The sequence below is a fragment of the Nerophis ophidion genome, linkage group LG29 (assembly GCF_033978795.1).
Source record: "Nerophis ophidion isolate RoL-2023_Sa linkage group LG29, RoL_Noph_v1.0, whole genome shotgun sequence".
In the NCBI taxonomy this organism is placed as follows: Eukaryota; Metazoa; Chordata; class Actinopteri; order Syngnathiformes; family Syngnathidae; genus Nerophis; species Nerophis ophidion.
The window spans coordinates 1,288,349-1,314,666 of record NC_084639.1 but is presented as its reverse complement, the minus strand read 5'-3'; the positions used below and the strand labels follow the sequence as shown (position 1 = coordinate 1,314,666).

The window sequence follows — 26,318 nt, the reverse complement described above, 5'->3', positions numbered from 1 at the left end:
AGGGTTGGGTTTAGGGTTGGGGTTAGGGTTGGGGTTGGAGTTAGAGGGTAGGTCTTAGGCATAGAAAAGACAGTCAGTTAGGGTTAGTGTTGGGGTAAGGATTTGGGTTAAAGTAAGGGTTGGGGTAAGGGTTTGGGTTGGGGTAAGGGTAAGGATTCGGGTTGGGGTTAGAGGGTAGGTCTTAGGCATAGATAGACAGTCGGTTAGGGTTAGGGCTGGGTTTGTGGTTGGGGTTGGGGTTAGGGTTAGGAGAGAGAGAGAGAGTGAGTAGGAGTTAGGGTTAGGGTTGGGGTTAGGGTTGGGTTTAGGGTTGGGGTTAGGGTTGGGGTTGGAGTTAGAGGGTAGGTCTTAGGCATAGAAAAGACTTAGGGTTAGGGTTAGGGTTGGGGTTGGGTTTAGGGTTGGGGTTAGGGTTGGGGTTAGGGTTGGGGTTGGGTTTAGGGTTGGGTTTAGGGTTGGGTTTAGGGTTGGGTTTAGGGTTGGGGTTGGAGTTAGAGGGTAGGTCTTAGGCATAGAAAAGACAGTCAGTTAGGGTTAGGGTTGGGGTAAGGATTTGGGTTAAAGTAAGGGTTGGGGTAAGGATTTGGGTTGGGGTTAGGGTTGGGCTTAGGGTTGGGGTAAGGGTAAGGATTCGGGTTGGGGTTGGGGTTAGAGGGTAGGTCTTAGGCATAGAAAAGACAGTCGGTTAGGGTTAGGGTTGGGGTAAGGATTTGGGTTAGGGTAAGGGTTGGGGTTAGGGTAAGGGTAAGGATTTGGGTTAGGGTTAGGGTTAGGGTTGGGTTTGGGTTTGGGTTGGGGTTAGAGGGTAGGTCTTAGGCATAGAAAAGACAGTCGGTTAGGGTTGGGGTAAGGATTTGGGTTAAAGTAAGGGTTGGGGTTAGGGTTGGGGTAAGGATTTGGGATGGGGTTAGGGTTGGGTTTAGGGTTTGGGTAAGGATTTGGGTTGGGGTTAGGGTTAGGGTTGGGGTTAGAGGGTAGGTCTTAGGCATAGAAAAGGCAGTCGGTTAGGGTTAGGGTTGGGGTAAGGATTTGGGTTAGGGTAAGGGTTGGGGTTAGGTTTGGGGTAAGGGTAAGGATTTGGGTTGGGGTTAGGGTTGGGGTTAGGGTTGTGGTTGGGGTTAGAGGGTAGGTCTTAGGCATAGATAGACAGTCGGTTAGGATTATGGGTAGGGTTGGGTTAGGGTTGGGGTTAGGATTAGGATTAGGGTTGTGGGTAGGTTTTAGGAGTAGAAAAAGAATTAGGGTGGTGGGTAGGTTATAGGAGTGGAAGGAGAAGATGGTTAGGGTTAGGGGGAGGAGGGGGTGGGGGTAGAAAAAAATAAATAAAGAGGGGAAGTAAAATGGGAAGTGCACTGGCCATCAACAGTCCAACGGACTCACGCTCAACTCTCGTTTAGGCCTCCCGGATACCTGGTGCCCAACCTGGTGATCCAGAGGAGCTCCGCCCTCTGGCGTTGAGCGAGGCTCCACCTAGGATTCGTTTCGATGACAGTCACCCGGACGGAGGACCAGCCGTGCCGGACAAAGTGCTGAACCAGGTGAGTGTTGGTGTTTTTCTGTCTAACGATGTTGTACTTGTGTTGGGCGAATCTCCTAGCTACGGTATTGCCCGTCTCGCCTACGTACATATCGCCACATCGTTGACATCGGATGACGTAGACACAGTTTTTGGTGTGTCGGCCGCCACGACACAACGGCTGGAAAACCTTGCGGTTTTGGGGGTTCACCAACCATGGTGTGTGGCGGACAAGGGTATCCCTCCGAGTGGAGGGTTAGGGTTAGGGTCTCTCAGCGAGCTGACCCTGGCCCTGACCAACATATCATTCAAGTTGGGGTTCTTACGGTAGGCCGGCACCACGTAGTGCTCCGGCAGCCTCCCACTACTCTCCAAAAAAGTCTGGAAGTTGTCCTTGACATTCCTGGCGACTTGTACGGCCGAGGGAGAGTAGGTGGTGATGAAGGGGATCATGGTTGTCCCAGGGGGAGGTCTCCCCGGGTCCAAGAAGACCCTAAACTGTCGTCTGAGGAAGGACCTGGAGTAGCCCCTCCTCTTCAGAGCAGAAAAGAGGGTCTTCGAGGCCGCCAGGAAGTCCTCCCGCCTGGTGCAAATCCGATGAAACCTCAACAGTTGTGATTTCACCAACGCAGCAAACGTGTGCTTGGGGTGGAAGCTGCTTTTAAAAAGGAGCGCATGGGTGTCGGTCTCCTTGAAGAACACCCTGATGTCCAAGTTGTGACTATTTACAAAGTCAGGACCCTTGAATGTTGTGGTGTCCAAAAAGTCGACGGATGTGCTATTCGTGGTCGACTTGATGGTGATGTTTTTGTTGTGAGTGTTGAGCGTGTTCAAGAACACGTCAAACTCCTCACGGGAGTGTGTCCAGACGCCCCAGATGTCATCAAGGTACCGTAAATAGTGGAGAGGACGTTTTGGGCAGACGGTTAAGGCAGCAGTCTCCCACTCTGCCATAAATATGTTGGCATACGCCGGAGCAAATTTCTTGCCCATAGCAGTGCCCTTAATTTGGAGGTAGAAACGACCATCGAACTCAAAATCGTTTCTCCTCAAATTAATATCCAGGAGCTGTAGAAGCTCCTTTTCAGGCCTGCTGACGTCCCGGTACCTGTAGAAGACATTTTTGACAGCCCGAATACCCTCAGCGATGTCGATGTTTGTATATAGGCTGTCAATGTCGATAGTAAATAGGATTGCATCTGGGGGAATGTGCACACTCCTGACTTTGTCGAGAAAGTCGTAAGTATCTCTGAGGTAGCTGCCGTGGAGAACGGAGAGTGGTGTTAAATAGTAGTCGATGAACTCTGCCGTTCTGTACGTCTCGCTACCGCAGTCCGAGACAATGGGGCGGCCCGGAGGGATCTCGTAGGGCTTGCTCCATTTGTCTGGCTCCTTATGTATTTTGGGGAGCATATAGAACCTGCGAGGTCGCGGATCCGGCTCCCCTAGGAGGTACTTTTTTTGTTTGGAATTTATAAATTTCTTGAGAAGAAGATTGTCGACAATCTTCTCCACCAAGGGGATAGTTTGGGGATAAATTGGTTCCGACAGCGGTAGATAATAGGTAGTGTCCCCCTACTGTCGAGAACCCTCCCAAATATATTGTGATCTGTCAAGGATGACAACAGCACTCCCCTTGTCTGCTGGTTTGATCACAATATGTTTATTAATCTTAAGACTATAAAGGGCCTCAACTTCTTCCCGTGTCAAATTGGGGCGACCGCAGGTGTACAGCCCGGGCATTAGGAGCCCGTCAGACCGGACCATCGCCTGGAACTCCGGAGGCAACAGTCCAGGTGAGGGCTCCCAGCTGGAGCGGGCTGTGAACGGTGTGGGTTTGAGAGTATCCTGTTTCTCATAGTACACCGCCAGTTTGACACGTCTATGGTAGTGCTGGAGGTCCGACTGGAGTTGATGATGCCAGTCACTACTGAGATTAATGGAAGGAAGAAAATTGAGGCCCTTATTGAGTAGGGAAATTTGTGAGGGGGTCGGCGTGAAGTTGTGGGCCAAATTTACCACGCTCTTACTTCCCCCCCGAGTGCTCGGGATTGTGGGGCTGTGGAGTTTAAATCCCGAAGCCAATGTTGTAACATGAGCTTAGCAGTACCTGGCATCCAATGGATGTGGTCTGCTTGGGTCTCAAACTCCCGACTGTCTAGGGCCGGGATGTGAGCATAATTGCTCCTGATGAAGCTATTCAGCTGCTGGAGATTGTTTTATCTCCTCCAAAGGCAGATCAGCTGAATAGTTCAACAGGGGAATTACCACCCGGGCAGTTGGGAATGTGTTCCTGGCCGCCCTGAGTGCACCTTGGAGCTGTTTAATGGTTGTCTCCTTAACTTTTTGCTCACAGTTGTTGAGCCCAAAAGCTAACACCAGCACTTCAACCTGGACAGCAACTCTGGCCCTGGCCAGGAGGGCCTCCGCGTGCCGGAAATTGGCCCCCGGGTAACTGTCGATCTGCAGGTCGTTGCGGTGGAAAGGTGGTATATGTGCCAGGTTGGAGTCGCCGACAATCAGGATCCTCCTGTTAGTCGACAACTTCCAATCTGACATCTTGCGCGATGTGTTGGGGTGTCTGGTGGGTTTTTGAGGGGGGGCACCCATAACAACCTGCACCTCCTCGGCGCTATCTGAAGTGGTCGGGCTGTGTGGGGTCGTTGGGGTCGAGGGTCCCTCCCACGTCGCCGGGATGGGAAGGGGCGTGCTAGGAGGGGGGGAGGACGGTGTTGGAGGACGTCCCTCAGGTGCCTGTTCCTGCTGAGGTGAGTCCTGGTGGTCGATGAATGGGGGCCGGACAGGGGTGGGTGCCTGTGGTGACTGTGCGGTCTCCTTTTGAAGATCTCGGAAGAGCTGGGAACAGTCAGGGGGCGTGTTGGGATTGGCCGATGACGTCACAGGGGTGAGTCCCACAAAATCCAGTACCTCGTTGTCCAGGTCGATAAGAAGCGTCCTCCCGTGGACTCCCGTGGTGGTTGGATGTTGTCCTGGGTCTGTGTGCGGGTCTCCTGTGTGATGTCCTTTGCGTGTGTTGGGATAACAGGGTCCTGTGTTGCAGGTGGACTCGGAGGAGGTGTTACGCGACGTGCAGGAGAGGGCTGTGTGGGCGGCCTCTCGTTGGTGGTGTCGTCTGCTGATCTGCTGCGAGGACGGAGGTGTCGTGTCCTCCTCTGTTCCAAGGGTGGTTTCAAAACTGCAGGAGGAGGTGTGGAATGCGGGAGGAAGGAGGTCATCTGTGCTGGGGGGTCCGCCTCTCGTTCCACGTATGGAGACCAATTCGGGCCGGTGCTGTCGGTAATGGTGCCAACCGACACCAAGGTGGTGGTGGGGGGGGCGGGGTAGGGCCTGGGTCGGGCGTGTCACCTCAGTGTTGACAGGGAGGTCAGCGAAGGCTGCGAGGATTTGAGCCTCGGCCAGTCGAAGGGTGTCCCCCATGAGTCTGCGTCCCAGATGTCTTCTGGTCCATGTTGAGGCCATCTGAAAAGCGGGTCTCCAGTCCTCACCACCAAATTTGGTAATTTTGTCCATTTCAATTTTTAAGGCCTCTCTGTAGTGGTGTCTCAGAATAAAAATTGTTTCTTCTGCCCACATTTGTGCATTGTCTTTAATGAGTTCATCAGTGTCAGGGTTTGTAACCGCCGGTCTAATCATGGTGGCCAGTGTTTGTTCCATTTTACTTATGGACTGTGGGGGGTCTTTTTTGGAAACAATGTTTTGATGGTGTGTAATTTTGATAATGTTGTAAAAACATTTTGCTTTTACATTGCTCTCAATATCTGTGTTGTAATTGTTATAATTATTATTGTGATTATGAACATTATTAGGGGCCGTATTCCTCCTGGGAGGGTCCCTACGCTGCTTGCGTTTTTTTCTGGGACGGGGAGGATTGCGGGGATAATTTTGTGGTGTATATTGAGGCATTAAAGGCGGCAGGGGATTGAATCTTTGCTGCCTAATGTTCCTAGTGTTGTGAATTGGGGGTGCAGTGTTCCGATTTTTCCATTGAGGGGCGCTGTGGCGCGGCTCCTGCTGCACATATCTGGCTTCTTCGTGGCCAAAATGGCGGCGTGTCCATGAGTGGGGGCGGTGATGACTCTCCAAATGAGTGTTTTGGCGTCCCCTTGCCACTTCAGCATAGGATCTTTGAGGTGGTGGTTGGAAACGCCGAGGACCTTGATCATCTGGATGATGGTAGGGACGCTCTTCTTCCCGGATTGGCCATTCTTGGCGCGGTTGTTGTCGCCGGGCTTTGCGCTTCCGCCCCGACCTGGCTGGAATCCAGCCCTCTTGGTACCAGTCGGACATTTCTAATTATAAAAAATTATGCCGCTGGTGAAAATGATAACAAAAATAGCAGAGAATGGTGCTATATCCTCTCTGATGAAAAATATATTGTCTTTAATTCACTTCTTTTAGTAAAAAAGAAGAATCAGCGTGCCCGTGGGCGGGGCTACGTCGAGGTCAGAGGGAGTACTTCCGGTTTGGATCTCGGCGTGTACGGTAAGAAATAAGTGCTTTTTCAGCCAAAATATGTACCAAACAACGCTGATATGAAACCGGGTGAATAAGAAAAATTGTATATTGAAAAATAGACGATTTATTTACAAAATGAAAACGGCGACTTGTCGTAATGACTCGTCGCGTCGCAACCAGGCCAGCTGGAGTGACGTGTAAACAAACAGTAAGTAACAATATACAAAAATTCTATTTACATGTACAAGTCGATAGCAACGTTTCGGTGTATACCTTCATCAGGCTTGACTCGTGAAGTGAAATGGCGCGATTGAAAAAAAAGGATTTGGGTTGGGGTTAGAGGGTAGGTTTTAGGCATAGAAAAGAAAGTCGGTTAGGGTTGAGGTAAGGATTTGGGTTAGGGTAAGGGTTGGGGTTAGGGTTGGGGTAAGGGTAAGGATTTGGGTTGGGGTTAGGGTTGGGGTTGTGGTTGGGGTTAGAGGGTAGGTCTTAGGCATAGATAGACAGTCGGTTAGGGTTGGGGTTAGGGTTGGGGTTAGGGTTGGTGTTAGGGTTGGGGTTAGGGTTGGGGTTAGGGTTGGGGTTAGAGGGTAGGTCTTAGGGATAGAAAAGACAGTCAGTTAGGGTTAGGGTTGGGGTAAGGATTTGGGTTAGGGTAAGGGTTGGGGTAAGGGTTGGGGTTGGGGTTGGGGTTAGGGTTAGGGTTGGTGTAAGGATTTGGGTTGGGGTTAGGGTTGGGGTTGTGGTTGGCATTGGGGTTAGAGGGTAGGTCTTAGGCATAGAAAGACAGTCGGTCAGGGTTGGGGTAAGGGTAAGGATTTAGGGTTAGATTTAAAGAGAAAGAGAGACGGGTAGGATTCAGGCATAGAAAGTCGGTTAGGGTTGGGGTTAGAGGGTAGGTTTTAGGCATAGAAAGACAGTCGGCTGGGGTTAAGGTTGGGGTTAGGGTTGGGGTTTGGGGTTGGGGTTTAGGGTTGGGGTTAGGGTTGGGGTTGTGGTTAGGGTTGGGGTTGTGGTTGGGATTGGGGTTGGAGGGTAGGTCTTAGGCATAGAAAGACAGTCGGTTGGGGTTAGGGTTGGGGTTAGGGTTTGGGGTTGGGGTTAGGGTTGGGGTTAGAGGGTAGGTCTTAGGCATAGAAAAGACAGTTGGTTAGGGTTAGGGTTGGTGTAAGGATTTGGGTTAGGGTAAGGGTTGGGGTAAGGGTAAGGATTTGGGTTGGGGTTAGGGTTGGGGTTAGGGTTGTGGTTGGGGTTAGAGGGTAGGTCTTAGGCATAGATAGACAGTCGGTTGGGGTTAGGGTTGGGGTTAGGGTTGGGGTTAGGGTTGGTGTTAGAGGGTAGGTCTTAGGGATAGAAAAGACAGTCGGTTAGGGTTAGGGTTGGGGTAAGGATTTGGGTTAGGGTAAGGGTTAGGGTAAGGATTTGGGTTGGGGTTGTGGTTGGGATTGGGGTTAGGGTTGGGGTTAGGGTTGTGGTTGGGGTTGTGGTTGGGGTTAGAGGGTAGGTCTTAGGCATAGAAAGACAGTCGGTTAGGGTTGGGGTAAGGGTAAGGATTTAGGGTTAGATTTAAAGAGAAAGAGAGACGGGTAGGATTCAGGCATGGAAAGAAAGTTGGTTAGGGTTGGGGTTAGAGGGTAGGTTTTAGGCATAGAAAGACAGTCGGTTGGGGTTAGGGTTGGGGTTTGGGTTGGGGTTAGGGTTGTGGTTAGGGTTGGGGTTGGGATTGGGGTTGGAGGGTAGGTTTTAGGCATAGAAAGACAGTCGGTTGGGGTTAGGGTTGGGGTTTGGGTCAGGGTTGGGGTTAGGTTTAGGGTTGGGGTAAGGGTAAGGATTTGGGTTGGGGTTAGGGTTGGGTTTGGGGTTAGGGTTGGGGTTGTGGTTGGGATTGGGGTTAGAGGGTAGGTCTTAGGCATAGAAAGGCAGTTGGTTAGGGTTGGAGTAAGGGTAAGGATTTAGGGTTAGATTTAAAGAGAAAGAGAGACGGGTAGGATTCAGGCATGGAAAGAAAGTCGGTTAGGGTTGGGGTTAGAGGGTAGGTTTTAGGCATAGTAAAACAGTCGGTTGGGGTTAGGGTTGGGGTTAGGGTTTGGGGTTGGGGTTAGGGTTGGGGTTAGAGGGTAGGTCTTAGGCATAGCAAAGACAGTCGGTTAGGGTTAGGATTGGTGTAAGGATTTGGGTTAGGGTTGGGGTTGGGGTTAGGGTTGGGGTTAGGATTTGGGTTGGGGTTAGGGTTGGGGTTAGGATTTGGGTTGGGGTTAGGGTTGTGGTTGGGGTTGGGATTGGGGTTAGAGGGTAGGTCTTAGGCATAGATAGTCGGTTGGGGTTAGGGTTGGGGTTAGGGTTGGGGTTAGAGGGTAGGTCTTAGGGATAGAAAAGACAGTCGGTTAGGGTTAGGGTTGGGGTAAAGATTTGGGTTAGGGTAAGGGTTGGGGTTAGGGTAAGGATTTGGGTTGGGGTAAGGGTAAGGATTTGGGTTGGGGTTAGGGTTGGGGTAAGGGTAAGGATTTGGGTTGGGGTTAGGGTTGGGGTTGGGGTTAGGGTTGTGGTTGGGGTTAGGGTTGTGGTCTTAGGGATAGAAAAGACAGTCGGTTAGGGTTAGGGTTGGGGTAAAGATTTGGGTTAGGGTAAGGGTTGGGGTTAGGGTAAGGATTTGGGTTGGGGTAAGGGTAAGGATTTGGGTTGGGGTTAGGGTTGGGGTAAGGGTAAGGATTTGGGTTGGGGTTAGGGTTGGGGTTGGGGTTAGGGTTGTGGTTGGGATTGGGGTTAGAGGGTAGGTCTTAGGCATAGAAAGACAGTCGGTTAGGGTTGGGGTAAGGGTAAGGATTTAGGGTTAGATTTAAAGAGAAAGAGAGACGTGTAGGATTCAGGCATAGAAAGAAAGTCGGTTAGGGTTGGGGTTAGAGGGTAGGTTTTAGGCATAGAAAGACAGTCGGTTGGGGTTAGGGTTGGGGTTAGGGGTTAGGGTTGGGGTTTGGGTTGGGGTTTTGGTTAGGGTTGGGGTTGTGGTTGGAGGGTAGGTTTTAGGCATAGAAAGACAGTCGGTTGGGGTTAGGGTTGGGGTTAGGTTTAGGGTTGGGGTAAGGGTAAGGATTTGGGTTGGGGTTGGGGTTGGGTTTGGGGTTAGGGTTGGGGTTGTGGTTGGGATTGGGGTTAGAGGGCAGGTCTTAGGCATAGAAAGGCAGTTGGTTAGGGTTGGGGTAAGGGTAAGGATTTAGGGTTAGATTTAAAGAGAAAGAGAGACGGGTAGGATTCAGGCATGGAAAGAAAGTCGGTTAGGGTTGGGGTTAGAGGGTAGGTTTTAGGCATAGAAAGACAGTCGGTTGGGGTTAGGGTTGGGGTTTGGGTTAGAAGGTAGGTCTTAGGCATAGAAAGACAGTCGGTTGGGGTTAGGGTTGGGGTTAGGGTTAGGGTTGGGGTTGGTTTTAGGGTTGGGGTTGGGGTTAGAGGGTAGGTCTTAGGCATAGAAAAGACAGTCAGTTAGGGTTAGGGTTGGGGTAAGGATATGGGTTAAAGTAAGGGTTGGGCTAAGGATTTGGGTTGGGGTTAGGGTTAGGGTTGGGGTAAGGGTAAGGATTCGGGTTGGGGTTAGGTTTAGGGTTGGGGTTAGAGGGTAGGTCTTAGGCATAGAAAAGACAGTCGGTTAGGGTTAGGGTTGGGGTAAGGATTTGGGTTAGGGTAAGGGTTGGGGTTAGGGTAAGGATTTGGGTTGGGGTTAGGAATGGGGTAAGGGTAAGGATTTGGGTTGGGGTTGGGATTGGGGTTAGAGGGTAGGTCTTAGGCATAGAAAGACAGTCGGTTAGGGTTGGGGTAAGGGTAAGGATTTAGGGTTAGATTTAAAGAGAAAGAGAGACGGGTAGGATTCAGGCATAGAAAGAAAGTCGGTTAGGGTTGGGGTTAGAGGGTAGGTTTTAGGCATAGAAAGACAGTCGGTTAGGGTTGGGGTTAGGATTGGGGTTAGGGTTGGGGTAAGGATTTAGGGTTAGATTTAAAGAGAAAGCGAGATGGGTAGCATTTAGGCATAGAAAGAAAGTCGTTTAGGGTTGGGGTTATGGTTAGAGGGTAGGTTTTAGGCATAGAAAGACAGTCGGTTAGGGTTGGGGTTAGGGTTAACCCTCTAACACTAACCCTAATTCGTTGTACGTTTGTATATTGACTAAAAAAAAGTGCATACATATGTACACATTGGTACAAATGTATACACATGTTTAAATATGTATATGTAAGCATATGTATACACACACACATTACTGTAGATGAAACTTAACATGTCCCTACCTTTAAGACCTGTGTTTCCAATCCGTCTGTCAGCTCCCATCGTTCCAGGAATTCTTCGGGAACCAGGCAAACCATGTGGTCCTTGTGGAACCATTAATCACGGAGGACCAGAATAGCCGGTTGTTCAACGGCGCAGCCCTTGTAGTGCTCACTGCTACTGCTGCCAGCCTCTCTGTCACAAAAAAAGAGATTCATTTAGGAACTGTATAATGTAGAGATTAAAAATATACCATACATACATCTTATACACCAGGGGGCACCAACCTTTTTGAAACCAAGGGCTACTTCTTGAGTACTGATTTATGCGAAAGCCTACCAGTTTATTACACACTTAAATAAATTGCCAAAAATAGCCAATTTGCTACATTTACCTTTAGCTCTATGTTATTATTAATAATAAATATTATGTGGAAAAACTGATCTTAATGATTTAGGGTTAGGGTTAAGGTTAGCTAGCCACTAACATTTTTTAACAAATCATGAATTACTTTGTACCATGTTTGTACAAATAATAACTCACGTAAAATACAAAAGTCAACTCTCATCATGTCACACTTTGAACTGGACACCAAATCTGATATATGTTTCTTTGTCAGTTAGTGGGAAGCCTGGCATGGCATTCTGTTAACTAGTGTGTTGTACTCTGCTGTGTAACTAGAAACTGCAACTCTGAGTGAGTCTTGCAGATGTGCATCAGTGAGGCTTGTTCTGTGTTTCTTCTTGATGAAGTTCATGTCAGAAAAGGCTGATTCACAAAGATAAGTGGAACCAAACAGGCTTGCAACCTTCATAGTTGCTGCACATACACCACTGTACTTTTCTGTGTGAACAAAGCACCAAAAGTTTGGTGCAGCCTGGCGTGCTTAACATTTTAAATTTTCAGGAAAGAAGAGGAATGAATTTAAAAGGTAAAAAGGTATATGTGTTTAAAAATCCTAAAATCATTTTCAAGAATGTATTTTTTCTCTTAAATTGTCTTTCTGAAAGTTATAAGAAGCAAAGTAAAAAGACCAAGTCTTTAAAATATTTTCTTGGATTTTCTAATTAAATTTTAGTTTTGTCTCTCTTAGAATTAAAAATGTCGAGCAAAGCGAGAGTTGGGGTTAACCCTAACCCTGCTAGTACATAAATATAATTTAAAAAATAGAGGCAGCTCACTGGTAAGTGCTGCTATTTGAGCTATTTTTAGAACAGGCCAGCGGGCTACTCATCTGGTCCTTACGTGTTAGGGTTAGGGTTAGGGTGTCCGCGTTGGTGACCCCTGTTATACACAATAACTTATTCCTTCCTATAAAACACTAACCCTAACCTCTCCACCACATCTCCACACATCTTCCAACATTTTTGGTTTTGATTTGATTTTGGCTAACTGTCATTTTCAATTTTGACATATTGAACTGAAACTTTACATATGTAATAGAGTTTTTGTTTACAATAACAAGCAATTATTTTTGGGGAGGGAAATTAGAGTGGTAAAGCTCACCTTGCAACATTCTTTATACCACATCAATAATATGCTGGTCAGATATATCTTGTCCCTGAAGAGAAGAACAACATTGTGTAAAAGTGACAACAATTACATTTCCCAAACAGTGAGTGGACTCACCGGTGGACCCTCAATACCCGGCCTGCCATGCACACCGCTCATGCCTTTCAACCCCCGAGGACCAGGCAGTCCAGGGGGTCCTACATCACCTGGCTTCCCAGAGTCTCCATGTTGGACCATTATGTCCAAGGTCTCCTCACTCTGTGCTGCAAACACATACAAGTGCATGAAGTGTATATTTACTTAACACATGATCATACACAACTCACCTGTCCTTTAGTGCCAGATTCTCCAGACATACCCTGTCACACCCAAACAATCATGAGATACTGATTTTAAAAATTGCAAGTTCTTGTCCTTTAGATTTGTTTTCCTCCGTTTAGTAAGCACAGCACCAAGAAACAATTGTGTTTCTACATGTAAGGTTCAACTATGAAAATGTTTGAATGCAGCGTTGAAAGATTGTCCAACAATAGTTTGTACAAAAACATGCAGAATGAGGGTTCCTACAAGTGGCAGGGCAAAAATACTGAAACACAATGACTCACTTTAATTAAAAAAAATGTTTTAAAGTACTATTAATGTATAATCTATACAGGATTCCTTTCTGCTCAGCTATTCATTAAAACGAAACAAGGGATGTCCAAAACTTTACCACAAAGGGCCGCACACTTAAAAGTTAACGAATGTAGGGGCCATTTTGGTTTTTAAAACCTTAAGGTCTTTCCTTGATTGTTAAAAGTCTTAGGGACCCAAAATGGGTCTCAGTCGAATAGTATATTATTTGTCTTTGCTTTCAATATTTAAATATCAACAGGTCAACTTCAGAAAGTTCAAAATGACTGGTCTTACTTTTCCCCTTTCTCACCAGCTAGTCCCTCCACGTCGGAGTCTACCTTCAAGCAGAAAACAGAATATTTGTTAGTGTTTCATATTGAAGGCTCCAATCATTCACAAACAAAAGTGATACTCACAATGTCTCCTTTGGGTCCACCTCTTCTTTGGAAGCCCTTTGAATGAGGGGACAAACATACATGTATAACATGGAGTTAAAAATGTCCCGTAAATACATCTTGTACATGATAACTAATTCCACTACCTTCTATAAAACACTACCTTTAGAAGAAAGTGTAAGTATTGATGTACTACAGTACAAGGATAGAAACACTTATATAATTTTGAACTATAGGGGAAATAGTGAGTATTGATTTACAGAAACACTTATATACTATCTTTACAAAAAAAACTATGTATTGATGTACAGGGACAGAAATACTTAGTTTACTGTTATATTTAGAATAAAGTGTACTACAGTACAAGGACAGAATCACTTGTATAATATATTATCTTTAGGAGAAAGTGTATGTATTGATGTACTGAAATACTTGTATAGTATACTACCTTTAGGAGAAAGTACATGACAAGGATAGAAACACTTACAGTTGTGATCAAAATTATTCAACGCCCACACAATTTTGGTGTTTTAGCAAGTTGGACATTTATTCCGTATTTTATTTATAGTCATATCAAATAAAGATGCATTAAGTCGACAAATGCAAATTGAATTACAACATTATATGTTGTAACATACCAAACAGTGTCATTTCTCTTAATATTTCATTGACAAAATTATTCAACCCCTTGAAGATCATAACTCTTAAGAACATAATTTGAATAAAATATTTTCAATCAGGTGTTGAAAACACCTGTAGATGTGATTAGAAGCATAAAGAGCAAAATTAAACTGATTGAAAAAGACTGTGACGCTCAGCTTCTTGTAGTGGGTCAATGGTGTATTTGCAACATGGTGAAGTCAAGAAAGGAGGTAATTTCTCTTCATAAGAAAGGATATGGATATAAGAAAATAGCAAAGACATTACACATTCCAAGAGACACAGTTGGGAGCATAATTGGCAAGTTTAAAGCTAAAGACACAGTGGAAACACTGCCTGGGCGTGGTAGAAAGAGGATGCTGTGTGCAACTGCTGTCCGGTATTTGGAGCGTACAGTGGTGAAAAACCCCCGGGTAACAGCTGAGGAACTACAACAGGACATTGCAGAGGGGGGAACGCAGGTTTCGTCCCAGACAATAAAGTGCGCGCTACGAGATGAAGGCCTCCATGCCAGAACTCCCAGGCACACACCACTTCTGACACAAGAAAATAGATAACATGCCAAAAATCATCTGGACAAACCCCAAAGGTTTTGGGAAACTGTTCTATGGAGTGATGAGACAAAACTGGAACTCTTTGGGCCTATGAATCAAGGTTATGTCTCGAGGAGAAAAAATGAAGCTTACAAAGAGAAGAACACCTTTCCTACTGTTAAGCATGGTGGGGGGTCAATCATGCTCTGAGGCTGTTTCTCTGCCTCAGGTACCGGGAATCTCCAGCGCGTTCAAGGCATTATGAATTCTATTTCCTTCCAGGATATATTAGCTGCAAATGTCATGAAGTCAGTGACAAAGCTGAGGCTTGGGAGACGTTGGACCTTCCAACAGGACAACGATCCCAAACATACCTCCAAATCAACATCAGAGTGGTTGCAGAAGAAGGGCTGGAAGACTCTGGAGTGGCCTTCACAGTCACCAGACCTAAATCCTCTAGAAAAGCTGTGGTGGGACTTGAAGAAGGCAGTTGCAGCACGCAAGCCCAAGAATATGAATGAACTGGGGGCCTTTGCCCAAGAGGAATGGGCTAAAATACCTGTAGATGCTTGCAAGAAGCTTGTGTCCGGTTATGTATCACGTTTGAAGGATGTCAATACTGCCAAAGGCTGTTCTACTAAGTACTAAAGATGCATGTAACCAGGGGGTTGAATCATTTTGTCAATGAGATATTAAGAAAAATGTCATTTTTTGGTATTTTGTAAAATACAGTGTTACAATGTAAGTTGCATTTGTCTATTTGACACATCTTTATTTGATATGACTATAAACAAAATAAGGAATAAATGTCCAACTTGCTAAAACACCAAAATTGTGTGGGGGTTGAATAATTTTGATCACAACTGTATATGCTATCAATAGAAGTCAGTTTAAGTAATGGTGTGCTACAAATACAAGGAGAGAAAGACTTGGATCATTTACTATCTTTAGAATAAGTGTAAGTATTGATGTACTACAGTCCAAGGATAGAAACACTTATACAGTGCCCTCCAAAAGTATTGGAACAGTGAGGCCAGTTCCTTTATTTTTGTTGTAGACTGAAAACATTTGGGTTTGACATCAAAAGATGAATATAAGACAAGAGATCAACATTTTAGCTTTCATTTCCAAGTATTTACATCTGGATCTGATACACAACTTATAAGATAATATTATTTGTAATGGAACACAACACTTTTAGGTGAACAAAACTATTGGAACTGTTACGGCTACTCTGTCGTTCCAAAAAGTTTCGAAAAAACTAAAATAAAGATAGCCGAGTAGCCTTGAAGAGAAGGTTTAATACTCACTAAATTCCTTAAGCACTCGCGGAGATATTTCTAGATTCAAAATGTTGATCATTTATTTTCACAAACAAAAAATTTTCTTTGTGGTTGACTTTCTACATAACCAAAATAACTTATTTCGTGGTAAAAAAAACTATTTCACTCCTCACTCCATCATGACAGACAGACAAAGGGAGCGCCCAGCTGTCCTGTCTTCTTAATCATAGGAGGAGGAAGTGGCTCACCTGGAGGAATGTGAGCAGCTGAACACAATCAGTCAAATCATAATCCATCTAAAACATCCAATAATTAATCAACATCATCATTGGCATTATTGGATTAGATTGTCAAAACAATGAATATATAAATAATATAGATAGGCTCCAACATACCCGGCCCCTAATTGTGTGCTTCAGCTAAACAATTACATAAATAATATAATTCAAAGGAGCCATAATAGAACAATTGAATATAAACAATTATGTTCTTTAAATTCAAGATTAATTGAGTTACTGGTCTAGTCTCAAAGTCCATAGTCATATCTGAAGCGGTCATCGACTCATCAAGGCTGGAGAACCAAATCCCCCTTCAGTCCATCAAGCTGCTTCCATTTGCAGGCAGAGATTGGTCGTTGAACCGTGTTGGTCTTGGTTTTAACCAAAATAAGCCTTTGGCATCTGGAAATGTCTTTACAATGCGGCCCATCGTCCATGAGTTTCCTGGTGCTGTGTTATCAACAATGAACACCAGATCTCCGGGACTCAAGTTTCTTCTTGTGCTGTTCCATTTGCTTTTTTCTTGCGTGAGTCGAAGATACTCCTTTGTCCATCGGTTCCAGAAGAGATATTTTCTTTATCTTTGTCCTGGCCTTTTTTGGAAGAAGAAGAGGAGGAATGGCGATGTCTTTCTTTCTCTCTGAACTTATCCCGAGGTGTGACTTTGTCTTTATCCTGGAAAGATTCTGTTAGTTGATACTGCAGTGGGCCCAGCATCTTCTGTAGCACTGCAACTGAGTGGTCTAGTTAGCCCCCATCCCAGTATGGTTTGGACTGCATATGGTCCATTTTTTTCACTGTTTATTATATTCAACGGCTCCATTGCCCAAGGAACATCAGTCCCAATAAGAAGTTTAATCTCTGCCTCAATTTCCTTCAAGTCGATGCCACCAAGATATGGCCACCTCTTCAAGTCAGCCTTTGTGATGATGTTTTCCTTTGACACAGGTATCTTGCTCTGTGTATACACTTTTGGCAGGTCCAGATATGCGAACCCTCCAACCTTCAGTCCTCTAACCTCATAGGTCTTCACAGGCTTTTCCTGTCCTATTGTTTGCAAAATAATTTGTGTTTTGCGTCTTTTCACATTCAGTTTGTTCATTAGATTCTCTGTGCAAAATGTTGCCGTGCTGCCTGGATCGAGGAAGGCATCGATCCGAACATACCTGTTCCCTTTTCCCGCGTTAACTCTGACTGGCACAATTGCAAGTGCACAGTCTATCCCGGCCCCGGTTGCATCACCGGCTGAAACAAAAGCAATGCTTATAGGGGTATCTTCTGTCCCAACAGTGGGCTTTGCTTGTTTTTGCCGCTTTTGGGCCTTTTTCACTTGGAATATGAAGTGCAGTAGGATGTTTCATCTTGCAAACCTGACACATTAATCTTCTTTTACAATTTTTGCTCAAATGACCTTTTAGTAGGCAACCAAAACAATATCCTTACCTTCTTAAAAAAAAATCAATCTTTTCGTTATGTGACTGTGTTTTGAATTGTGAGCAGTCAATCAGAGCATGTTTGCCATTAAAATACTACATAAAGGGATGATACCACTGGGTGTGGTTTGAGCAGGTTGCAGTGGAACAGAGTATTTTACAGCGCTTCCTGCTGACTCTGTATTCACAGCTACTGAAGTAGCAAAGCTGTTGTTTATGCCTCTAATTGGTTTTAGTCCACTTGTGCTTCTTGGAAGAGGCCTTTTCGTTATTTGGTCCTGAATGTCTCCAAACAATGGATCCAAAAGCATCTTGGCATGCATTTCTAGAAAATCCACAAAATTGTTGAATCTGATTCTCCTGACAGTCCTCTGTTGTGTCTCATAAGCTGTGCTTTGCCACTTTTCTCTGAGTTTGTAGGGTAGTTTGGATGTAATCAGCCTTAGGTTTGATGGGATATCAAGTTCCTCCAAATGCTGTAAATCATGCATTACATTACAGGATCCTCTCAAATACATTGCATATGCATGAAGCATTTTCCCATCCTCAGCTTTAATTGCTGTCCAATTCAAGGCTTTTTCCAAGTAACCTCCCGAAATTTTCATCTCATTTCCAAAGTGTTCCTTTAAGAGGCGCCTTGCTTCATTATAGCCCCTACTGGCTTCCATGTGCAAACAGCTGCGAACCAAGTCTCTTGGCAAACCACATGTAAACTGTTCAAAGTAGTAGAGTCGGTCTTGATGATTCTCAGTCTTGTCTTCAATCAAGTGTTCAAATGCATGGATAAAAGACTGATATGCCAGTGGGTTACAATCAAACAGACATCTCTCTAGCTAGTAGTAGAGAGTTTTTGCTGTGAGACAATGAGTTTTACGATTTCACTCTGTCTTTGAATAACTATTTCCAAGTTATCATGAGCAGCATTAATAACCACATTATCTTGTGCAGAGTGATTTTTTATTTGAGTCTGATTTACATTCTGGGTCTTGTGTTTTTTAATTGCGTTTTTGTTTTGAGGTTTATTTAGATCTTCTGATGTGCTGGGGTTCCTTTTAGGTAGAGGTCTGTGGAGGCTTAAGATGGTTTGGTGAAGTGGGGTTTTGGGTATTACACCAAACTCTATAAAGTCCACATTGCTCGCCATAGTTTCTCTTTCATGGTGAGAATCATAATACTCAGTCATGGGTTCCTGAGCCACCTCATTACTTTCATGAATTAAATCACTTTGAAGGATTTGTATTTTAGCAGTTGATGCTGCGAGATCTGCTTCCAACTCCATTTGCTCCATCTTTGCTTTAAGCTTTGTTTCCTCCAGTTACAATTGCTCCATCTTTGCTTAAAGCTTTGTTTCCTCCAGTTGCAAGATGTGTTTTTCCTTCAGTGCAGCAGCTCGAGCCACTGTAGCAGCCTGTTACGCTTTGGCCCTTTTTAATTCTGAGGATACTGAGGAACATCTAGAGGCTTTTGATCCAGTGACAGACTTTGATTGGTGAGATATATTTGATATGCTGTCCAGTGGTCCAACTTTTGATTGTGCAATTTCTCTTTTCCATGTTTCATGAAATAATTCACATTTATTATTCTGGGTTCATACCAGTCATAATAATCGTTTTTCTTTTCATCTTCTGATAGCAAGTTTTGCACAAAGTTGTGAGCATTTTTAAATCCATCCACAGCTCTTTTAAATACTTCAAAATCATCATTGACTTTATCAGCATTTCTAACATGAGTCATCAAAGTCTTTATTTCATTTAGCCTCCTTGTGCACGCGCCCAGTCTGCCTCTGCGCGAAGCAATGCGCGTTCTCGGCATGTGGTTGGCCTCAGCTGCCGTCTCAGGTGTGCCAGACATCATTCCAAATAATCACACTGCTCAACTTATTTTACACTTAGTCCATTGTTTAGTTCATTCCTAAACATCCTTCCAACATTTGCATTTCACATCCACAATCTGCAACTTTCCTTTCCATAGCGTTAAAATGATTCCATACAGCGCAGCGGCGCGATCATTCATTCATTCATGACGTTCATCAGCTGATTTTACTCACGGCCCGCCGGCTGCTTGCTGTCGTCGGTGCAGAGCGATCGTGGATGGTCCTTCGGGTCTACAGTGTAGTTTGTTTACTTGTTACGGCTACTCTGTCGTTCCAAAAAGTTTTTAAAAAATTACAATAAAGATAGCCAAGTAGCCTTGAGGAGGAGGTTTAATACTCACTAAATTCCTTAATAAGCACTCAGGGAGATATTTCTAGATTAAAAATGTTGATAATTTATTTTCACAAACAAAAAATATTCTCCGTTGTTGACTTTCTACATAATCAAAATAACTTATTTAGTGGTAGACAAACTATTTCACTCCTCACTCCTTCAGCATGACAGACAGAGAAAGGGAACGCCCAGCTGTCCTTTCTTCTTAATCATAGGAGGAGGAAGTGGCTCACTTAATCATAATCCATCTAAAACAGCCAATAATTAATCAACATCATCATTGACATTATTGGATTAGATTGTCAAAACAATTAATAAATAAATAAATAATATAGATAGGCTCCCACAGGAACATATAACCTTAAAATACATTAAAGTGTATAGGACTTAATATAAATGATAAATGGGTTGTACTTGTATAGCGCTTTTCTACCTTCAAGGTACTCAAAGCGCTTTGACATTACTTCCACATTTACCCATTCACACACTGACGGAGGGAGCTGCCATGCAAGGCGCCAACCAGCCCCCATCAGGAGCAAGGGTGAAGTGTCTTGCTCAGGACACAACGGACGTGACGAGGTTGGTACTAGGTGGGATTTGAACCAGGGACCCCCGGGTTGCGCACGGCCACTCTTCCACTGCGCCACCCCGTCCCTGGTTATATGTAGTTGCAAATCCTTTGCTTTCAATAACTGCATCAAGCCTGTGAGCCATTGACATCACCAAACTTTTGTGATGCTTTTCCAGGCTTTCTCCATAGCCTTTTTCAGTTGTTTGTTTGTTTTGGGGGGAGGGGGTTACTCCTGTCAGTCTCCTCTTCAGCAGGTAAAATACATGCTCTATTGGGTTTAAGTCTGGAGACTGACTTGGCCAGTCTAAAACCTTCCACTTCTTGCCCCTGATCAACTCCTTTGTTGTTTTGGCAGTGTGTTTTGGGTCGTTATCTTGCTGCATGATGAAGGATCTCCCAATCAGTTTAGTTGCATCTTTCTTTAAATTAGAAGACTAAATGTTTCTGCAGACTTCTGAGTTCATTTTGCTGCTGCCATCATGGGTTACATCATCAATGAAGATGACGTCCCAGAAGAAGCCTTGCAAGCCCAAGCCATGACATTAGCTCTGCCGTGTTTCACATATGAGCTTGTATGTTTGGGATCATGAGCAGATCCTTTCTTTCTCCAAACTTTCGCCTTTCCATCACTTTGGAAGAAGATAATCTTTGTCTCATCAGTCCATAAAACATTTTCCCAGAATTTTTTAGGCTCATCCCTGCACCTTTTGGCCAAAATGTAGCCTGGCCTTCCAATTATTCTTGCTATCGAGTGGTTTGCATCTTCTGGTGTAATCTCTGTACTTCTGTTCATGAAGTCTTCTGCAAACAGTAGATTGTGATACCTTCACTCCTGCCCTCAGGAGGTTGTTGCTGATGTCACTAACAGTTGTTCTTTATAGCTCTCACAATGTTTCTGTCATCAACTGCTGATGTTTTCCTTGGTCCTGTTCCACGTCTGTAGCCTAGTACACCAGTGGTTTCTTTCTTCTTCAGAACATTCCAAACGGTTGTACTCACTATGGCCAATGCTTGTGCAATGGCTCTGATTGAATGTCCATCTTCTCTCAGATTCACAATTGCTTTGTTTTCACCCATAGACCCATAGACTCTCGTTTTCATGTTGGCGCCAACTCTAAATGCAGTCTGCACAGGCAAAACCTATCCTACTCAATCTGAAACTGAGCTCAGACATTTAGTGCTATTTAGTGTTTGAATAATCAATGTAATTGGGAAACACCTGGGCAACAACACACACCTGTCAGTCACATGTTCCGATACTTTTGCTCTCATGAAAAATGGGTAGGCTGAACCAAAAGGTGCTATCTTCTAAGTTGTGTATCAGATCCAGATGCAAATACCTGGAAATAAAAACTAACATGTTGATCTATTGTCCCATACTCATCTTTTATTGTCAAACCCAAATGTTTTCAGTCTACAACAAAAATAAACAAATTGGACTCACTGTTCCAATACTTTTGGAGGACACTGTATGTATAGTACCCTTAGAAGAAACTAAGTATTGATGTACTGAAACACTTACACGTTCTTCTAAAGATAGAATATTGTATAAGTATTCGTGTACTGAAATACTTCAAAGACAGTTTAAGTAATGATGTACTACAATGCATGGACAGAAATACTTATATAATCTTTAGAATAAAGTTATGTATTGATGTTCTATAGTACAACGACATAAATACTTAGACATTGTATCTTTAGAAGAAACTAAGTATTGATTTACTGACATACTTTTACAATACACTATCTTTGGAAATAAGTGTAAGTATTTATGTACTGAAGTACTTATATAGGAGAAAGTCTATGTATTGATGTACTGAAATACTTATATAAAATACTATCTCAAGGGGGATGTAATATTGATGTACAACAAGGACGCAAAAACTTTAGAAAAAAAAGTGTAACTACACACGTATATGCTATCTTTTGTAGTATTGGTGTACTACAGTACAAGGCTAGAAACACATACTATATTTCAAAGAGAGTGTATTTATTGATGCACTACAGTATAAGGACAGAAATACTTATATAATACAGCAAGTTTAAAGGACAGCAGGTTAGGCCACCGTGAGCTGAGACAGTCTCTACACAAGTCCCAGTATGTAATGTGATAAATGGCATAAACGCGCCAGTGACACAAAATTTGAAGTCATTTACACTATATATATCCGCCTCTCTGCAATTGGTGAGATATATTCTACTCACGAGGGTGATTTGGCTGAAAATAAGGTGCCTCGAACGCCGAGTGGCCCATTGTTCCCCTGCAACTATGCCACAACGCGGATCAAAGGAATCTAAACACGTCCGTGATCAATTGTCCTCTAGGGATTTGGACGAAAATGCAATGTTTACTCCGGACGATCGAAAAATGTTGCGAGCTATGGTTGAAAAACTTGAAAAACTGGACATTTTGATTGAACTAATAACTGACGTTCCAGAGCTGAAAAAAATCAGTCAAGTACAATCACGCTGAAATGGTGGAGATAAAAAAGGAAAAGACGACACTAAAAGTTGAGTTAACAAGCCAGGAACTCGAAACTACTAGACTGACAACAGAGAGCGAGAAATTAAAGGCAGACTTGTTGGAACTCCGCTGCAGGAGCATGCGGGACAAGTTGCTGATTATGAAGATGAAGGTGACAAGATGGCTGCCAATGCTTCTCCCTGCTCAGAGTCTCTCTACAATTCATCAAATATATCTGGAATCTGAGACAAATATCTTGAAATGCTCCATTGCTGATGGTGAAGGAATACTTTACTTCACTACTTTGGGGATATTGCAACAACATTGGACTCTGAAAAAGGTATTTTAGGAGTATCAAATCAAGGCCCAAACAGGCCTTCTGAAAACTTCAGTGCAGCTCATCAAGTTACCGTATTTTCCGCGCTATAAGCCGCATCTAAAAACCAAAAATTTTCTCAAAAGATGACAGTGCGGCTTATAACCCGGTGCGCCTTATATATGTATTAATATAAATATTTATTTTCATAGAGTTTAGGTTTCGCAACTACGGTAAACAGCCGCCATCTTTTTTCCCCGTAGAAGAGGAAGCCCTTCTTCTTCTACGGTAAGCAACCGCCAAGGTAAGCACCCGCCTACCTGGAAAGAGGAAGCGCTTCTTCTTCTACGGTACGCAACCGCCAAGGTAAGCACCCGCCCCCGTAGAAGAAGAAGCGCGCGGCTAATCCGATTCATTTCATTTGTGTGTTTCTGTAAAGACGACCACAAAATGGCTCCTACTAAAAGACACGCGTACAACGCAGAATTCAAACTCAAGGAAATAAGTAACGCAGAAGAACACGGAAATAGAGCAGCAGCGAGAGAATTGAACATAAATGAATCAATGGTGCTTAGGTGGAGGAAGCAACAAGATGACCTGCGCCAAGTAAAGAAGACAACACAGAGTTTGAGGGAACAAAGCAAGATGGCAAGAGTTGGAGGACAAACTCTAACAGTGGGTTGTTGAGCAGAGAGCAGCAAGCAGAAGTGTCAGTAACATCACTATTCCAATGAAGGCAACAGCGCCAGCAAGCGAACTTCACTTGGATGATTTTAAAGGTGGGGCTTCTTGGTGTTTCCGGTTCATGAAAAGACGCAATCTCTCCGTCCGCACACGGACTACTATTTCACAGCAACTGCCAAAAGACTTTCAAAAAAAGCTGGCTACTTTCCGCGCATATTGTAAAAACAAGATAGCTGAAAAAAGATCCGGCCAGGAAGGCAGGATTCATGGAACTGCCGGACAGCAACAGCGACACTGACTCTGATGACTTCGACGAGACGGAGCCCGCCATTTTGGATGCCGTATTCGCCCAATTTTTTAATTCAGACACCGAAGAAGAAAAATTCGAGGGATTTATGGATGAGGAATAACTTCTGAAGGTGAGCTTTAAATGTTTATTTTGTGTGCTGTGACATTAACGTTCGACCAAAGTTGAGTTATTGATGTTGCTATTGCTCTGCAATATTTTGAGTGTTACTATTGTTGTGATTGCACATTCGCACACTGGTTTGTATTATTAAAGTTTGACTGACCTATCTGACTGTTTTTTTGACATTCCCTTTAGCGCAGCATGGGCGCGGCTTATGACCCGGTGCGGCTTATAGGTTTACAAAGTTTTTAAATATGCCATTCATTGAAGGTGCGGCTTATAACACGGGGCGGCTTATAGCGCGGAAAATACGGTACCTAAAATACCTGTGTAAAATTACTTGAAAAGATGACAATAACAATTAAAAAGTTGTCAGAGGAACTTGAAGAGATAAAGAAATCTCTAAACTTCATGGGTGAAGAGATTGCTAAGGTTCTAAAGCAACAAGGAAACATCATGGGCCTCATGGAGGAAGTGAAGGAGCTGAAGGAGAATGTGATCCAGAGAGACAAAAGGATTGAACTTTTGGAGCAGAGATGTGAGGATTTGGAGCAACAATCACTTGTCAATGACATTGTGGTCACAGGACTAGAGCTGAAACACCGCAGTTATGCTCGAGTTACAGCTGGGCTGAACCAAGGTGAAGATGCTCCTACGGAGGAACTTGAAACTCTTGAGCAAAAACTCCTGGACTTTTTTAGAGGTAAAAACATCATCGTTGAGAAACAAAACATATCAACATGCTATTCATTTCCAAACAAGAATGTTAAAGCAAGACCAATAATAGTGATGCAGATGGTTAACCAGAAACACAAAATGGAGCTGCTGAGACAGTCCAAAAAGCTAAAGGGCACTGGAATTTATCTGAATGAGCACCTGACAAAGAAAAATGGTGAAATTCCAAGAAGTGGCCGCATTCTCAGGAAAGAAAATAAGATTCAATCTACATGGACGAGACATGGCAAAGTCTACATAAAGCCAAATGGATCGGATCAAATGAAGCCAATATGGATTAAAAACGTGAAAGACTTGGAACAATTTAAATAACTTGTTGAATCAGGACAACAAATGGTATGTGGACAATGAAAATGTATGGTACACATGGTATATGGACATTAGGATTATGGATAATGTGTGTTTTTTTAAGTTATATCGTACATTTTAGTACATTATTGATATTTTGGTTAAACTTCTTTGGAGGATGACTAATAATGAGTTTGACTTTTATATTTCTGACGAGGAAGAAAGCAGTATAGCTGGGCAAGAAGATATTCAAGACAGGATAAGCTGTAAGGAACTAAATTTAAGTTATTTAGAAATGAATGATGATAAAGTAGGAGAATTTTGTAATGACATTGATCCAGAAATTAATCTAAGTGGATTACATAACATAAATGTTTCATATTACTCAGAGGATAGTTTTAAAAATGTGGATTTAAAGGGTTTTTTGCTTATTCATTTTAATAGTAGAAGTCTCAGGGCTAATTTTGAGAAGATACAAGAGTGTTTGGAATCTTTAAAATCAACATTCCAAGCAATTGCATCTCAGAGACATGGTTGACAGATGAAATTAATGATATGTTTATATTAGAAGGTTATGATTTTTATAATATAAATAGAAACAATTAAAAAGGAGGTGGCGTTGCGTTCTATGTACAAAAAAAATATTACTGTGAAATTATCGACAGTCTAGTTATAGATGATGTTATGGAGAGTATGACTATAAAAATACAAATAAACAACGAACGTAGTGCATATTTGAGTTGTATTTATAGGACACCTGGGTCACATGTAGAGCTTTTCCATGACAGCCTACTAAAAGTACTTGGAAAACTAGCTAACAAGAAATGTGTCTTTGTGTGTGGAGATTTCAATTTTGATTTATTAAAATGGAGAACCCATAAACCAACTAATGACTTTATAAATGAAATGTTTACTTATGGTTTGCAACCAATAATTGATAAACCAAGCAGAATAACGCGAGAATCTGCTACCCTCATTGACAATATTTTTACAAATATCCATGACATAACTACAGGTGGAATACTCCTTAGTGACATCACAGATCATTTTCCAGTGTTTGTGAATATTCAAAGTATGATTGTAAATAATATAGCACAAAAAACATTGTTCAAATTAACAAGATTAAGGACACCTGAAAGAATACAAGCATTTAAGAATGAGCTTTCAAAATGTTTCTGGGAAGGGGTGTATGTTGAAAATTGTAATGATTCATACAGGGCATTTCTGTTTAAATGGATAGAACTTTATAATTCCTGCTGTCCAGTCGTGAAGTCCACACTAAAGAAAGTGAGTAAAAATAAGCCTTGGATGACGAAGGGTCTAGTAATGGCCTCCAATAGAAAAAATGTTCTGTATGATAGTTACTTAAAAAATAAAACTGAACAAAATGAAATGGAGTATAAAATTTATAAAAATAAGTTGACTTCTATTCTACGAAAGCAAAAGAAAAGTTATTATAACGAGAAATTTGAAGATAGCAAAAATAATATTAAACAAACATGGAACACAATCAACCAGGTTTTAGGTAATAGATGTAAAAATCATGAGACTCCGAGCTACTTTATAAATGATAATAATATAAAACTAAACAAAAAAGAAATGATAGTGGAAGAATTTAATGACTATTTGGTTAATATGGGCCCTGCACTTGCAGAAAAAATACCTGTTTATGAGGACACAGGCTTGACTAA

General features: G+C 43.2%; 1 protein-coding gene across 7 annotated transcripts in view; it reads right to left on the bottom strand.

The window, feature by feature from the left end:
* Nucleotides 1-3,702: 3,702 nt before the first annotated feature.
* The window catches only part of LOC133546030 (uncharacterized), a 37,022-nt gene continuing 14,406 nt past the window's right edge, over nucleotides 3,703-26,318 (bottom strand). Inside the window, exons 2-7 of one of the 7 annotated variants that reach the window (XM_061891841.1) lie at nucleotides 12,788-12,823; nucleotides 12,666-12,705; nucleotides 11,874-12,115; nucleotides 11,751-11,805; nucleotides 10,268-10,439; nucleotides 3,703-5,826 (exon numbers count right to left, since the gene is read on the bottom strand). In XM_061891841.1, coding sequence (XP_061747825.1) covers nucleotides 3,713-5,826; nucleotides 10,268-10,361 — 2,208 coding nt within the window. In that variant the 5' untranslated portion in view covers nucleotides 10,362-10,439; nucleotides 11,751-11,805; nucleotides 11,874-12,115; nucleotides 12,666-12,705; nucleotides 12,788-12,823 and the 3' untranslated portion in view covers nucleotides 3,703-3,712. The other 6 variants (XM_061891842.1, XM_061891837.1, XM_061891843.1 and 3 more) reach the window with 6 other exon arrangements.